This window comes from Rhipicephalus microplus, chromosome 1 (assembly GCF_043290135.1).
Source record: "Rhipicephalus microplus isolate Deutch F79 chromosome 1, USDA_Rmic, whole genome shotgun sequence".
Lineage (NCBI taxonomy): Eukaryota > Metazoa > Arthropoda > Arachnida > Ixodida > Ixodidae > Rhipicephalus > Rhipicephalus microplus.
In genome coordinates this window covers 99,243,220-99,257,393 of record NC_134700.1, presented here as the reverse complement: position 1 = coordinate 99,257,393, position 14,174 = coordinate 99,243,220, and the positions used below count along the sequence as shown (strand labels likewise).

The 14,174-nt window shown below is 44.7% G+C and overlaps 1 protein-coding gene across 1 annotated transcript in view; it reads left to right on the top strand.

Moving 5' to 3' along the window:
• The window catches only part of LOC119177926 (phospholipid-transporting ATPase ABCA3), a 175,109-nt gene that overhangs the window by 41,088 nt on the left and 119,847 nt on the right, over positions 1–14,174 (top strand). Inside the window, exons 5-7 of the mRNA XM_075886165.1 lie at positions 901–1,147; positions 4,355–4,543; positions 5,323–5,501. Of these exons, the coding sequence (XP_075742280.1) occupies positions 901–1,147; positions 4,355–4,543; positions 5,323–5,501 (615 nt within the window). The remainder of the gene's footprint in view (positions 1–900; positions 1,148–4,354; positions 4,544–5,322; positions 5,502–14,174) is intronic.

The window sequence follows — 14,174 nt, the reverse complement described above, 5'->3', positions numbered from 1 at the left end:
ATAGATAGATAGATAGATAGATGGATGGATGGATAGATGGATAGATAGATAGATTAGATGGATTAGATAGATAGATAGATACATAGATGGATAGATAGGTAGATAGATAGATAGATAGATACGCTCAAAGTTGCCGAAGTTCGCTAAGAAATGCTTCGCATTTAAAAGAAATGAGTTCCTTGACTATTCTTTGAGAACTCTGGCTTACCACGCATATGAATGCCCCTGAAGTGACACGTGAAATATTTGGAGATCTCGCCGGAGATACGTGTGAACCAGAGTGAGTTTATGAATTAGAATAACCAAAGGAGCGTACGTGTTTTTTAGAGAGAGTCACATACGTGCTCTTTTAGGGTTGTGTGCAATGTTCAACAGATAGCATTTCTCTTTCTTCTTTTTAGGGTGCGTTTAAGGAACTACTGCAATGAAAGTGTGTGAGTGAGAGCTGCAGGCATTAGTGTAGACACAAAGTAATAAATGTAGTCAGTGACGCTTGGTAAAGCAGGTGGACAGGGCTTGTTTGGAAAAGTGGCCATTCAATACATTCAACAGGCAACTGAATTTGGCAGCTACTCTGTAATATAGGTTAGAGTCTAAAGCAAAAGAAAATTCATTCGTGCGGAAAGACTAGCGAAAAAAAAATAAATCGACAAGTAACAAATACACTTGAGTTTACGCTGCTAAATGACACAGGCGATGCTAAATATTTTCAGCATAAGCTCAACTGTAAGCAATACACGAGCGAGTGTAACGCAAGCAGTGCCACATGGAGGAAACATTAGCAGCCGTTAAAGGCTGTTTTTGAAATGAAAAAGAAAATTGGCTTTTCAAATATTCTGTAAAGCTATTTTCTCCCATCTGAATTGTGGACTACAAACTGCCGTAACGCGTTTCTTTCAGGACCAGCAGCGACTCAACGGTTTACCATCGTCGGCTTTCTGGTTGGGCCACTTCCTCGCGGCTTTCACGATTCAGATGGTCGACAGCGCCATCGTTATCGCGATTCTGTATATCGCAGGAAGCCACGGTTATTGGAAGGACACCTTCTTCACGCATACCGACGTCAGCTTGGTTATATTCGTCATGATGCTGTTCAATACGGGGCACGTACTGTTGGCCATGATCGTGTCTGCTGTATGCAGAGCGGGTAAGTTGCAGTGCAATTCAGTTCCTTTTCAGTCGAGATGTGTTGGAAAATGAAAATTACATAGGACGGCGAAATAATGAAGACAAGGCAAACGCGTGTCAACAAAGTGTTTTGCGCCGTGTATACGCCGACGAGGTGCTTGTGGTCGAAAGCCTTTGTATGGGCGGATACACATTTGTTTTCAAGTGCGGAGCACTTAGGACGCTGGGATGTCGTATGCTGTGGTCGTATGCGGTACTCGTAGCTTGTTGCAATGCAGGCAAAGCCACGTATTGCTGAGCCACCTGAATAGAATATTGGACGCGCTTGCGCCAGCGAGCGCGGCCTTCGAGCACCCTGATGATATTAAGTTCGGACCACATTGAGGGCCTGTGCTGCTGTACGCTGTCGTCGCTCGGCGTAAAGCCAGCAAAACGACGTATGAAAAATTGAATATCAGGAAAGAAGCGAGAAATATAGAGAAAGGAAGGAAACATGGGAAGAAAATAGAAATAGAAGGGAGGAAAGAAAGGCGAAATTGCATAAACAAAGTAGTCTCCCCCACTCCACGCTTCATATACTGGCATGGCACCACTAGTCTGAAGCCTATAGTGGTGCCCCCTTAGGAGTACGGGAAGAACTAACTTCGGCGCGTTCGTTCTTTAGCGATGCGTATAGAGGAGACTAAAAGTTTCATCACCGTAATGTTTCAAATGTGCTTCTGAAGCATTATACTGATAGAACCACTAGTGCGATGTAGTGAACAGTGGGAGAACTAATGTGTCAAAGAAATAAAAAAAACAAAAAAAAAATCTAGCAAGTGCGTGTATTGCCACGTCAGTCTAGTCGAAGTTTGGCTGTGCTGTCACGCGGTGTCGCCGTTGGCCAGACTCTAAAAGAAGCCGAAAATCAAGCTGAAAGTTGCGAAAGTAACCTAGCTATTTAATTTTTGCGTCAAATCTTTAGCACAATGAAAAAAAGTTCTTAGTATTCAACAGTGAATGTTATGATTTTGAATAAACAAAAACAGATTATAACGAGCGTTATATTTTCCCCTTTTGCTTGGTCTCCAAGCCTTAGGTAACATGCAAAAAAATTATCATAAATTAACAAATGATTTTACTCTCAGTGCGCCAGCATTCATTTTGTCTACAATAGATAGTGTTCTTGCAAAAGTAATTTTAAACTTGCAACTTAGTAGGAACATCAAACGTTCCGGCTACTTTTTTTTTAAGCCGTAGACTGAGACGTCAACAAAGTTACAGTTTAGCTTCAAATAGAGAAATGTGGTTGATGGTGAAAAGTCCAGCTTCATTTTGTTGCTGATACCTCTTCAAAGCACTGTGTTTCAGCGTGACAATATGTCATGTCCGCACTGTGCTATATATATAGCCTCGCGTTACTTACATGCATGCATCCCTTCGAACGCTCGTTGGGTGCCTCGATTTTCACTAGCACACTGGCGGGACAAGGACGTCTGCATGCGTAGGGAAACCGACAGGAAAACTTGCAAATAATTGCCATTCTTTGAATTTGCTTTCTGCGTTATCTTCAGTTAATATAAAGAAATGGTCAGAAAATGCGCCAAATAGAATTTCAAAGTAACCAGCAAGTAGCCATGGCACCAAGATGAAATTTTAGTCGCCAGAAAGGGTCGGGAAGTAGAGAATATGGCACAAAGTGGCCACCAACGGCAACCTTAAGGCATTGTCGTTTGTATAGCACGGTTTCGTAATATTAAATAGGGCTATAACAAGAAGAGAGCAAGAGTTGATAAGGGAACAAACGGGGGTTAAGGATATCATAGCTGAAATCAAGAAGAAGAAATAGACATGGGCCGGGCATGTAGCGCGTAGACAGGATAACCGCTGGTCGTTAAGGGTAACTAACTGGATTCCCAGAGAAGGCAAGCGGGTTAGGGGGAGACAGAAGGTTAGGTGGGCAGATGAGATTAAGAAGTTTGCGGGTATAAATTGGCAGCAGCAAGCACAGGACCGGGTTAACTGGCGGAATATGGGAGAGGCCTTTGTCCTGCAGTTGACGTAGTCAGGCTGATGATGATGATGATGATGATGATGATGATGATGATGATGATGATGATGATGATGATGATGATGATACTCTGTTGATACTACGCATGCGCGCTGGAACTCATTGCACCTCAGCCAGCATGGGAATTATAGATTGTGTAAGGATTTTTCTAAACTTCGTTTTTTGTTTCCATGTGGCTCCATGTGGCCTAAAGGGCCACTTTCTCGCAAGACAAAATTCAGCAAACATTCAGCAGTTTCACATACGTTTTTAGGCTCACCAATTCAAATCGGCTCACAAAGTTCACAAAATTGCACTCTTTTATCCAAAAGAAGCGTATGAAAAGACTACAATAAATAAAGCCGTAAGCACGAAGATTAGACAAATTTTTGTATTACCCATCATTCACATGTTGGCTAAATGATGCCGTGAGCGCGAAGATTAGGCAGATCCGTATACTACCAATCATCACCATGTTGACTGAACAATCACAGCGACAGAGTTCCCTCTATAGGTAGTATCAGGACGCGCTATAGTTCGTAGCAAGTATAGGACGGTTTTACGTAAGCCACATGAACGCCACCAGCTTGAGCTGCTCTCCAGGCGGTTGTGCTGCATCGATCCTGTACCGATTCGACGGGGGTTACGGTAATTTTTACATCACCTTCGGTGTCCAGTGGAATCCTGACAGCAAAAGTACCTTTGTACGAGTACGGTCGGACGATGTAAGTCTATGCACGTTTCCCGTGCCATACAGCCGTGTTCTGCGGCAGCGCCAGCTGTAAATTACGCCTGCAAAGATGGAACGTCCCCGCGTCGTCTGCTAGCGCGCGCGGGATGATGGATTGCGCCACGTTCTACCGTCGACCTCCACGGTGCCACCGTGGCGTGCACTCGTGTTGTAGCCGGCCCAGAGAAACACGCGGCACCGCACGCGGGGTGCCCAGACGAACGTACGGCACGGCACGAGTGCACAGAAAATGCCACCGGTGCAGCCAGCCGAAGATGCCACAAGACTTTTGCGTGGTTATAACGTGGCCACAGAAACCACAGGGCTGAGGTGACTGGCGAAACCCGCGAAGGGCCTTTGCTTCGCACTTGGCGCTTTCAGGTTGATGACGTCGACGATAATGATATTAATGAACCACCGAAGTAAACATGTCTCACTAATAACAAAATTTTTGTCATTGGTACCAGGGAACAGAGCCACCTTTTGTGCTATATTCGTGGCCTTCTTCATTCCGTCGTTCGCATTCCCGAGTGAACCATCGTCGCTCAGCGGGTTGGTGTTTCAAGACCGCTCGGCGAAGCTCAAATCTGCCATCGCTCCACAATACGGATGCTCTATATTGCTGAGGACTCTCGCGATCTTTGACGACTACGAGGGTAAGTTTGCACGACATCAGGCTTCGAAAATGAGTAATCTTCATTTGGTCACCCACAAATGCCGAAGGGATTACTATCGCGGTTGTTTGACCGGTCACCCATTCTATTTAAAGCAGCCTTAGTGTCTACTTCCAAGGTAATTTTATCTTTGCGAACCTTTCCATCTTTGCATCGCCTATGTACGCCGCTGTAGTACAGTAATTACGGTGTTCGGCTGCTGCCCCGAAAGCGGCTGCCGCGATTCTGGTCTCGGCAGTTTTTTGTCATGTTTGTTGTACATGCCTGTCTTGCGATGCATATTCACCTGCCAAGGTAATGATAGGACCACTATGGCATCGCGGCGTAATGCATGACACGTACATTATGCTGTTCTCGTCAGGGCAATTCATCAATGTTTAAGATACACATGGTACGCCCATTTTAGTATATACTATGCTCGTGCAATGACAACCGGGCTATCACGATGGCACGCTGTCATTTATGTGGTGATAAAGCTGACATGTGTCGCGTTATTCATGCATTACTCAGCCCTGTAAGTTTGTGGCGTGATCATGTCATGTCAAGTGAATTGGGATACATACCAAGTGAATGAAAAAAAAACAGAAACCAGATAATCTAGACAGACAGACAGACAGGCAGACAGACAGACAGACAGACAGACAGACAGACAGACAGATAGATAGATAGATGGACAGATAGATAGATAGATAGATATAATTCGCAATTACCGCTCTAATGAGACAAATTTTTTTGTACATTTTATTCTCCTGTGTACATAGGTGGAGCCGGCTGGGGAAGCATATTCAAGCATGCACTAAACTTCGACAGCGTCACTGTGTTCGAGTTATTCGCCGTCATGGTGCTCACGTGCATTGTCGAAGTGTTTCTATTGTTCTACCTCAGCAATGTTCTGCCGTGGGCCACGGCTTATCCGCAGTCACCGCTTTTCATCGTCATGGTTCGTGCATTTTGCTCATCGCATTCAGCGCTCGCTTTACAATAAAACTGACAACATTAATTAGCACAGTGTCGCGTTTAGACAAATAGAACACCAGTTGACTTCGTGAAGTAAGGCTCATTGTGTGCACAGAAAGCGCGCAAAGATAGATAAAGATACACCCTTTTTTCTATAGACTGCCATCACGAACAGTAAAATGTCCTTGGTTTTACCTGCATGGTGCTTCTGAGGTTCTGACATTTTAATTATTCGCAGTGAAGCACTGTAAAAAAAGGCAGCAGGCGAAACAATATTCACCAAATCATGCTGACTGAAACTTTATTTTCCACATCATCAGTTGCCCCGCCGCGGTGGTCTAGTGGCTAAGGTACTCGGCTGCTGACCCACAGGTCGCGGGTTCAAATCTCGGCTGCGGCGGCTGCATTTCCGATGGAGGCGGAAATGCCGTAGGCCCGTGTGCTCAGATTTGGGTGCACGTTGAAGAACCCCAGGTGGTCAAAATTTCTGGAGTCCTCCACTACGGCGTCTCTCATAATCATATGGTGGTTTTGGGACGTTAAACCCCACAAATCAATCAATCAATCAATCAATCAATCAATCAATCAATCAATCAATCAATCAATCACATCATCAGTTTCACGGCCACAAAGTACAAACGCAGCGAGAAGCTTTACGGCGTCTGTCCTCAATTTGGCAGACGTAGCAGCCGCGAGAGAAAATGTAGTCACATTAATAAAATAATCGCCCGCTACATTCACTAAATATGGTATCACAATGTGACAACGATGGCAGTGAAGTGTATTCCAAGTTAGGAAGAGTACGAAGAGTAGCACTGCATATAGGATGTGTATGGCAAGCTGCACGGATTTGTACTATAAAAGTGAGCATGGACCAATAAGAACATTGCGTTGAAAAAAGGATAGAAAGAAAGATGACGTTTGTCATTAGGAAAGAAAACCGTGATGTTTTAAGAAACACAGGATAAGAAACACAGGAGAGACGTATTCTTTTTTTTTTAAGTGCAGGCCGCATCGTATCAGAGCAAGTCAGGTATCGTGTATTGTAACACGGTTTGTCTTCATACATGCAATCATGTCCTTTTTCTGGATAATAGGTACGCCAATCGTACTCATATGCATGTCAGCTGAGAAAGCATAATGGATAAAAAAATCGGCAGATCCCACGTACAGTGGGAATCAATGATATGCGAAGCACGAGTGAGGAAGGGTGATATGTCACTTTAAAATCAACACAACGTTACGAGGTGGAGGTAAATTATTCCGTACATGAATTCAGTGTGATGATTATCATTCTTGGAGTGTCGTTAACCTTCATGATCTATTCACGTCACGTGAAGCCTCATTTAGTATATGTGGAGTTAGTGAAACGACCACGAGCACACTATAAGCGTGGTATGTTTTTATGCTATTACAAGACACGCGTTTCATGATCATCATGTTTGCATCAGTCATATACTTTCGTCATTCATTGACGTCACTTAACACCGAATTTGGTGTATGCGGAGCTAGAAAATTGGCCGCGAGCGCATCATGAAGATCCCAATATACTCCAATGTAGCGTTGAAGAGCGCGCACGCTGAACACAGCGACGGTACGTCAGCAAAACGCGAGCACTCTATAGTTTGACGCCAGGCGCGACCGGCGCGACCAGCGTCCGTCGACGCGGCCAGACGGCAACCGGTGCGAAATTTCACATGCTGCATTTCGTGCCAATGCGTTACCCAGACAACACTGCATCTTTCTCTTTTCGTGACGGAGGGACGCCGAACGCGCTAAAACGCGCATTGGTCAAAGGAACGCAGCGCGGCGCGCGCCTGCGAGTATATGGTAGGACCGGCGCCTGGCGTCGCAACGCCGGCGTGACGCGTTGAAATGAACGCCGGTGAGCGCGCGCACCGCGTCACGTGGAAATGTATTGGTGCCTAGACGGCGGCATGTAGTCATGTTCTTACATGTCACGCATCTCATGATTATCATGTTTGCACCAGTCACATACCTTCGTCATCCATTCACGTCACGTAATACAAAATTTGGCATGTGTGAAGCTAGCGAAACGGCCATGAGCGCATCATGAGTGTGGCATGTAGTCATGTTACATGACACGCATGTCGTGAATATCATGTTTGTATCTGTCATTTACTTATGTTGTCCATTCGCGTTGCGTTATACCGAGTTTGGTACATGTGAAGCTAGCGAAACGGCCACGAGCGCATCATGAGCATAGCATGTAGTCATATTGTTACATTACATGGATCTTATGGTTATCATGTTTCCACCAGTATAATACCTTCATCACCCATTCATGTCCCGTAATACCAAATTCGGTATAGGTGAAGCTAGCGAAATGGCCGGCAGGGCATCATTAGCGAGGCGTGTAGTCATGTTGTTAAATGACACGCATCTCATAAATATCCTGTTTGCACCAGTCACATACCTTCGTCGTCCATTCACGTACCGTAATACCAAATTTGGTATATGTGACGCTAGCGAAACACCCGCGAGCGCATCATGAGCTTGGCATTTAGTCATGTTGTTACATGACACGCATGCCACAATTTTCATGTTAGAGTCTGTCGCTTGTGTTCTCCATGCAATCAAGTCACACCGTACCAGTTTTGCAACATGCTATGTGAACTAAACCACCGCAAGAGCTGCATGACCATGAAATGTATATCATGGCATTCGTGACATCCATGTCATGATTTTCATGTCATGGCTAGTCAAATATGTTCTTCATAGTCAGGTCATGCCATACCAAGTTTGGTATTGATAACACTATTGAAACGGCCAGGAGAGATAAAAGCCGTAGGCGGCTAGATAGATAGATAGATAGATAGATAAATAGATAGATAGATAGATACGCGTAAGGTCGCCGAAGTTCATGTGAACTTCGCATTAAAAAATAATTTATGCGGCTGCACTGGGCCCCAATGCACCGTCTCTACCCAACGAGATATAGCTCTATGGGCCCGCTTTGCAACCTACCGGACACCCTGGCGCACTTGCTTCTTGCATGCCAGTGTATTGCCAGACGTAATCTGCAACAACACACGACTGATAACGAAGCAGGACGGACGAACGAAGACCTAATCGAAACGTGGGAGGCGAAGCTTGCCCTCGAGGACCTGGAAGAGCAACAACTACTCGTCGCCAGGGCGAAGAGGGCAGTAGAAGCCAGAGGGTTCCTGGAATAAGGAGCCCTGCCACCTCAGGGTGACACCGGACATTGCTCGGGGCACTGTTTCAAAAAAAAAAAAAAATGTTTACTTCTCTCTCTCGGCGGCTGCACCCAACTTGAAAGCGGATCAGTTACTCACCTGCTGTTCGGCAAAGCTAGCGTTCACGAGCAAGCGTGTCCTGGCGTCCCAAACGTGCAGCATGCTTGGAGTCCTTGGAGGAAAAGGAAACATTCATTTGTGAGGCCGTGTCTTCTTTTCCAGTCCTCCATTTCCTCCTCTCCCCAACATCACTCCTCAACCTCACTTTTCTTACCACTTTCTATGCTACACTCCATACGGCTATGTTATACTTCACCTTCCGCGCATACTCCTTCCTCTCCTCTTCAACCTCCCATCTGTTCTCACCAGAACTCTTTTTTTTGCGCCGTTGCTGGTGGCAAAAAGAAGAGAGCGCGAGAAGCAGAAAAGGAAGAACAGGCGGCTATGGCATATCATGGCTATATATAATATGCGGCCATGATGTGCCGTAGCCGCCTCTTTCTGCTGCTCGCGCTCACGTTTTGGCCCTAGCTTGTCATCCCCAGTTTGTCACCACTTGATATATTGAACTGTACACATATATACTATGATTCATGTATGCTATGATTCAGTAGAAATATCAGCAGTCATGCAGACACTGTGGAATTAGGGCGTCGATGAAGCATATATAAACGTTCTGGAAGGAATCTACAGGGTGTCAACTGCTACCATAGTGCTTCATAATTAAGCAACAGAATACCAATTAAGAAGGGTGTAAGGCACAGGGATACAGTCTTCCGAATGGTATTTACCACGTGCTTACAGGAGGTTTTCAGAGGGCCAGAATGGGAACAATAAGGGATAAGAGTTAATGGAGAGTACCTTAGTTACATGCGCTTAGCCGGTGATATTGCATCGCTGAGTAACTCAGCGGACGAATTGCAACTCATGATTACGGATTTAGACAAGGAGAGCAGAAAGGTAGGTCTTAAAATTATTCTGCAGATAATGAAATTAATGTACAACCTCGGAAAAGAACACTGCTTCGAGTTGGGTAACAGTGCACTTGATGTATAAGACTATGTCTACTTAGGAAAGGTAATAACCGCGGAGCCGAACGATAAGATTGAAGTAACTAGAAGAATAAGAGTGGGGTGGAGCACATTTGGCAAGCACTCTCAAATCATGACAGATAGATCACCATTATCCCTCAAGAGGAAGGTATATAACAGCTGTATCTTGCCGGTACTTAGCTACGCACCAGAAACCTGCAATCTTACAAAGAGGGTTCAGCTTAAATTTAGGATTACGCAGTGAGCAATGGAAAGGAAAATGGTAAGTGTAACCTTAAGAGACAAGAAGAGAGCAGAGTGGATTAGGAAACAAACCGGGGTTAAGGATATCTTGGTTGAAATCAAGAAGCGGAAATGTACATGGGCCGGGCATGTAGCACGTAGACAGGATAACCGCTGCTCATTAAGGGTAACTAACTGGATTCCTAGAGAAGGCAAGCGGGTTAAAGGGAGACAAAAGGTTAGTTAGGCAGATGAGATTAAGAAGTTTGCGGGCATAAAATGGTAGCAGGAAGCACAAGACCGAGTTGAATGGCGGAACATGAAAGAGGCCTTTGTCCTGCAGTGAACGTTGTCAGGCTTATGATGATGATGATGATCTTTGCTATGCTTTGCCATCCTCATACTCACTATCATAATCAACACGCCTTTCCGCACTTCCCTTTCTTCCCTTGCTATGCGGCCGTAAACATGGTTATGCTTACATGGGTTCAATGCATGACGACATACATGACTGTGCTGTCTTTACCCCCCTCCTCACAATCACTTTCCTTTTCCACGTACGGCTGTGCTTTACTGCACATTGCTTTGTTATTCTATACTTTATATACCATGCTCTACCCTCTACTTTCCTGCTTTTCCACCCCTTTCTATATTATATTACAGGCGGCTATGCTGCGCAACACATGGCTACGCGATACTTTACCTTTTATCTTCCTTTTTTCCATACTTCCCACTTTCACATCACTCTTACTTACTGTCGCTTCCCTTTCCCGCGTTCTTGCTGTGCTGTACTGCCCATGACTGTTGTATTTATTCTTTACCCTGCGTGACGCAATGAATGGCTATTTCATGCTTTACCTTCTGCCCTCCATCCCCGTCACTCCTCTCCCTTCAATTTTACTAACGAAGCTTTTTAAGGTCGAGGCTTTTTCCGCTGGCGGCGTTGGCGTTCGCCGTAGCCGAACACGATGACGATGGTACTGATGACGATGAAGAACAAGCGCATTCCGGACCACACATTCTCTCTCAGCCATCACGGCACAGCACATGAAAGGTACTCAGTATACGCCATGACGATGACGCTGGTGATGATGATGATCTAAATGACGTCTCAAAATGCTCTACGATGCACTTATATCTGGAAACAACCAACAACCACCAAGGGAACGTGCCCGGACCTCCTCTTCGCCAAGTTCAGGCTAGAACCGATACCATAAAGCAATAATAATGGAGACAAAACACAATTTAGAAGTGAACACATCATACCAGTTATGACCAATAAGTAATTTATATATCTGTACACCGCTGGGAACTTATTTACATGCGTGTGTGGTCAATATTACGGGTGATTTACAATAACACCGAATAACGTCGAAAGACCCACTGCTTCGCCTTCTCATGTTCAATCACTTCATAGGCATGCCGTGTTTTTTCTCCGCCTCGTCGCTGTACTCTACGTTGCTATGCAATGAATGGCTGTGCTATTCAGGTTTTTTTCAACGTGGCAGGCGATGATGCGTGGCGACGGGTGACAAGGGACAGCAGCATACGACATCCGCATTTAAAGAAATGAGGTTTTACAACCAAGAAATGAAAATGTCTTGCATTCTTGAACACATATTTCGGTAGCGCAAAAAAAAAAAAAACACGAATGAAGGTGAGTACACAGGACGGGACGGGCGCCTATCCCGTGTACTTTTCTTCATCGGTGTTTTTTTTTCGCGCAATCGAAATATGTGTTCAATAAGGAACCAACTAGCCTAAAAGACAGCTTTACTGCTACGAATGTCTTGTAGCCACGAGATTGATGAATAGTCATTTGCAGAGTGAGGAAGCGTACCGTCGAGGACTAAACTGTGAAGACGTGGGACATGCCCTTCTGGGTCTTCTTTATTTACTCGTCATAAGTTACACACTTTTCACTTCTTTAGATACTAGTATATTTTGTAGGATGTTTTGCATAGAAAAGTCACTCGGTTGCATATATTCCATCCAGCGTTGTCGCCAGGACGGACGACTCTGAGGACAGACAGCGACGATGCAACCTTGTCTTTTACGGTTTTGAAGATGCCAGTGACGAGACTTGGGCACAGTCTGAGAAGCACGTCATGGATATATGTCTTGCCAATCTGGAAGTTTCAGTCCAACCTAGAGACATTGAACGCGCTCACCGCATAGGGCGTTTTCAACTAAGTAAAAATAGGCCCATCATTGTCCGGTTCTGCCATTTCAAGGATCGAGAATTAGTGCTGTCCAACGCCAAAAAACTAAAAGACACCAATTACAGCATTAGCGAAGATCTTTCCCCCAACACACGCAAGGCCCGTAAGCACCTTATTGAATTTGGTAAAGTATCTCGCAAGGCCTATAAACTTCGGTACAACAAACTAACCATTGATGGCACCACTTACGTTTTCGATCGCTTTTCTGAAAAAGTAATCCCCCTCCGCTCATAGCTACCACCTCTCACCCCAGCGAATCCTAAATTAAATCCTGAACTTTTGTCAATTGTACACACTTACATTAGAAGCCTCTTGCCGAAACTCGACTCGCTCTTTAATCTTATCTGCACGACAGAATGCCACTTTGTTCTCTTAACTGAAACGTGGCTAAACCGTTCAATAAGCGATTCCGAATTAGCACCATGCTTTCCTGGCTTTACTATTTTTCGGCGAGATCGTGATGGTAAGCGTGGTGGTTTCGTTCTGATAGCTGCTCACAGTCGATTAAATTGCTCCCCAGTGGTCATCCCTTCCAGCCTTGAATTACTGTTTGTCTGCTGCAGAAATTCATATCCCCTGGTTATCATCGGAGTCTGTTACCGCCCCCCTGACGCAGATGCTTCATTTATCACTAATTTCCACAGTGCTCTTAACTTCCTGAATGCCTCTTATCCTAACATACCAGTTATTTTAATGGGTGACTTTAACTTCCCAGGAATAATCTGGTCTATCCTCGCGCTCACGATATCTAAACACACTATGGAAAGCGACTTTGTTAACACGTGCCTAACATTCGGTTTATCTCAGCTTGTTTCATTCCCAACGCGAGCTACTGAGCACTCTTCAAATATTCTCGACCTCATTTTCACGTCACACCCCGGCAATCTTGCATCCCTAGTTCCTCTTTCAGAGATTAGTGATCACGCTGTGCTTCACGCTTCGTTTTCTAATCAAATACCAGGCAAAAGTCATTCCAAGAAAACCCTCACACTCTACGATAAGGGTAACTATGCCGCCATTAACAACGAACTACCCATATTTTGTGAATGCTATTTAAACGACTTTTTCCAACGCCCCCTTGAAACTAACTGGTCTTTGTTCAAGTGCAAAATCCATGATTTGATGAATAGATTTATACCCACAATTACAATTACGGAACGGGCGTCTTCACCTTGGTTCAACATATCTCTTAAGCGTCTTAACAACAAGAAAAAGCGATTATATCGCTCGGCTAAACTGTCTAACAGTGCGAGCGCTTAGAACAAGTACCGCGGAACGGCAAAGGAATTTGAATCACTCGCTGCGAAGGCTAAGCGTTCTCTTTTCTCTTCTATATTACCTGATATGCTACGAAATAACCCTAAACAATGTTGGAGAGCCATTAACCCCAACCCCACAAAAACGTTATCCTTACTCGATGAACACGGCGATCCTATTCCAGAACATGTTACCCCTCAAGTACTAAACACTGCCTTCTCTTCCGTATTTACCCCTGAATCTTGCAGCCCGCTTACAGACTCCCCATTTCTTGATCATCCTGTCATGCCAGGCATTACATTCGATTGATACGGTATTGCAAAACTAATTGACGAATTGAAACTAATGTCATCCGCGGGAATGAATGGCATCAATTCCAAAATTCTGAAAAACACTAAGCCTATAACAAGCATTCTTCTTTCGCACATATTTCAGCAGTCCATTTCATGCGGAGTGGGGCCGGAAGACTGGAAGCTTGGTAAGATCGTTCCTGTCCCGAAAAAAGGTCTTTCATCTTCACCGATTATCGCCCCATATACATCACAAGTGTATGCTCTAAATTATTGGAACACATAATTTATTCCCACATAGTAATTTTTCTACGTTCAGTACATTTCTTTCACCCTAACCAACACGGTTTTCAAAAAGGACTTTCATGTGACACTCAACTCGCCCTGTTCGT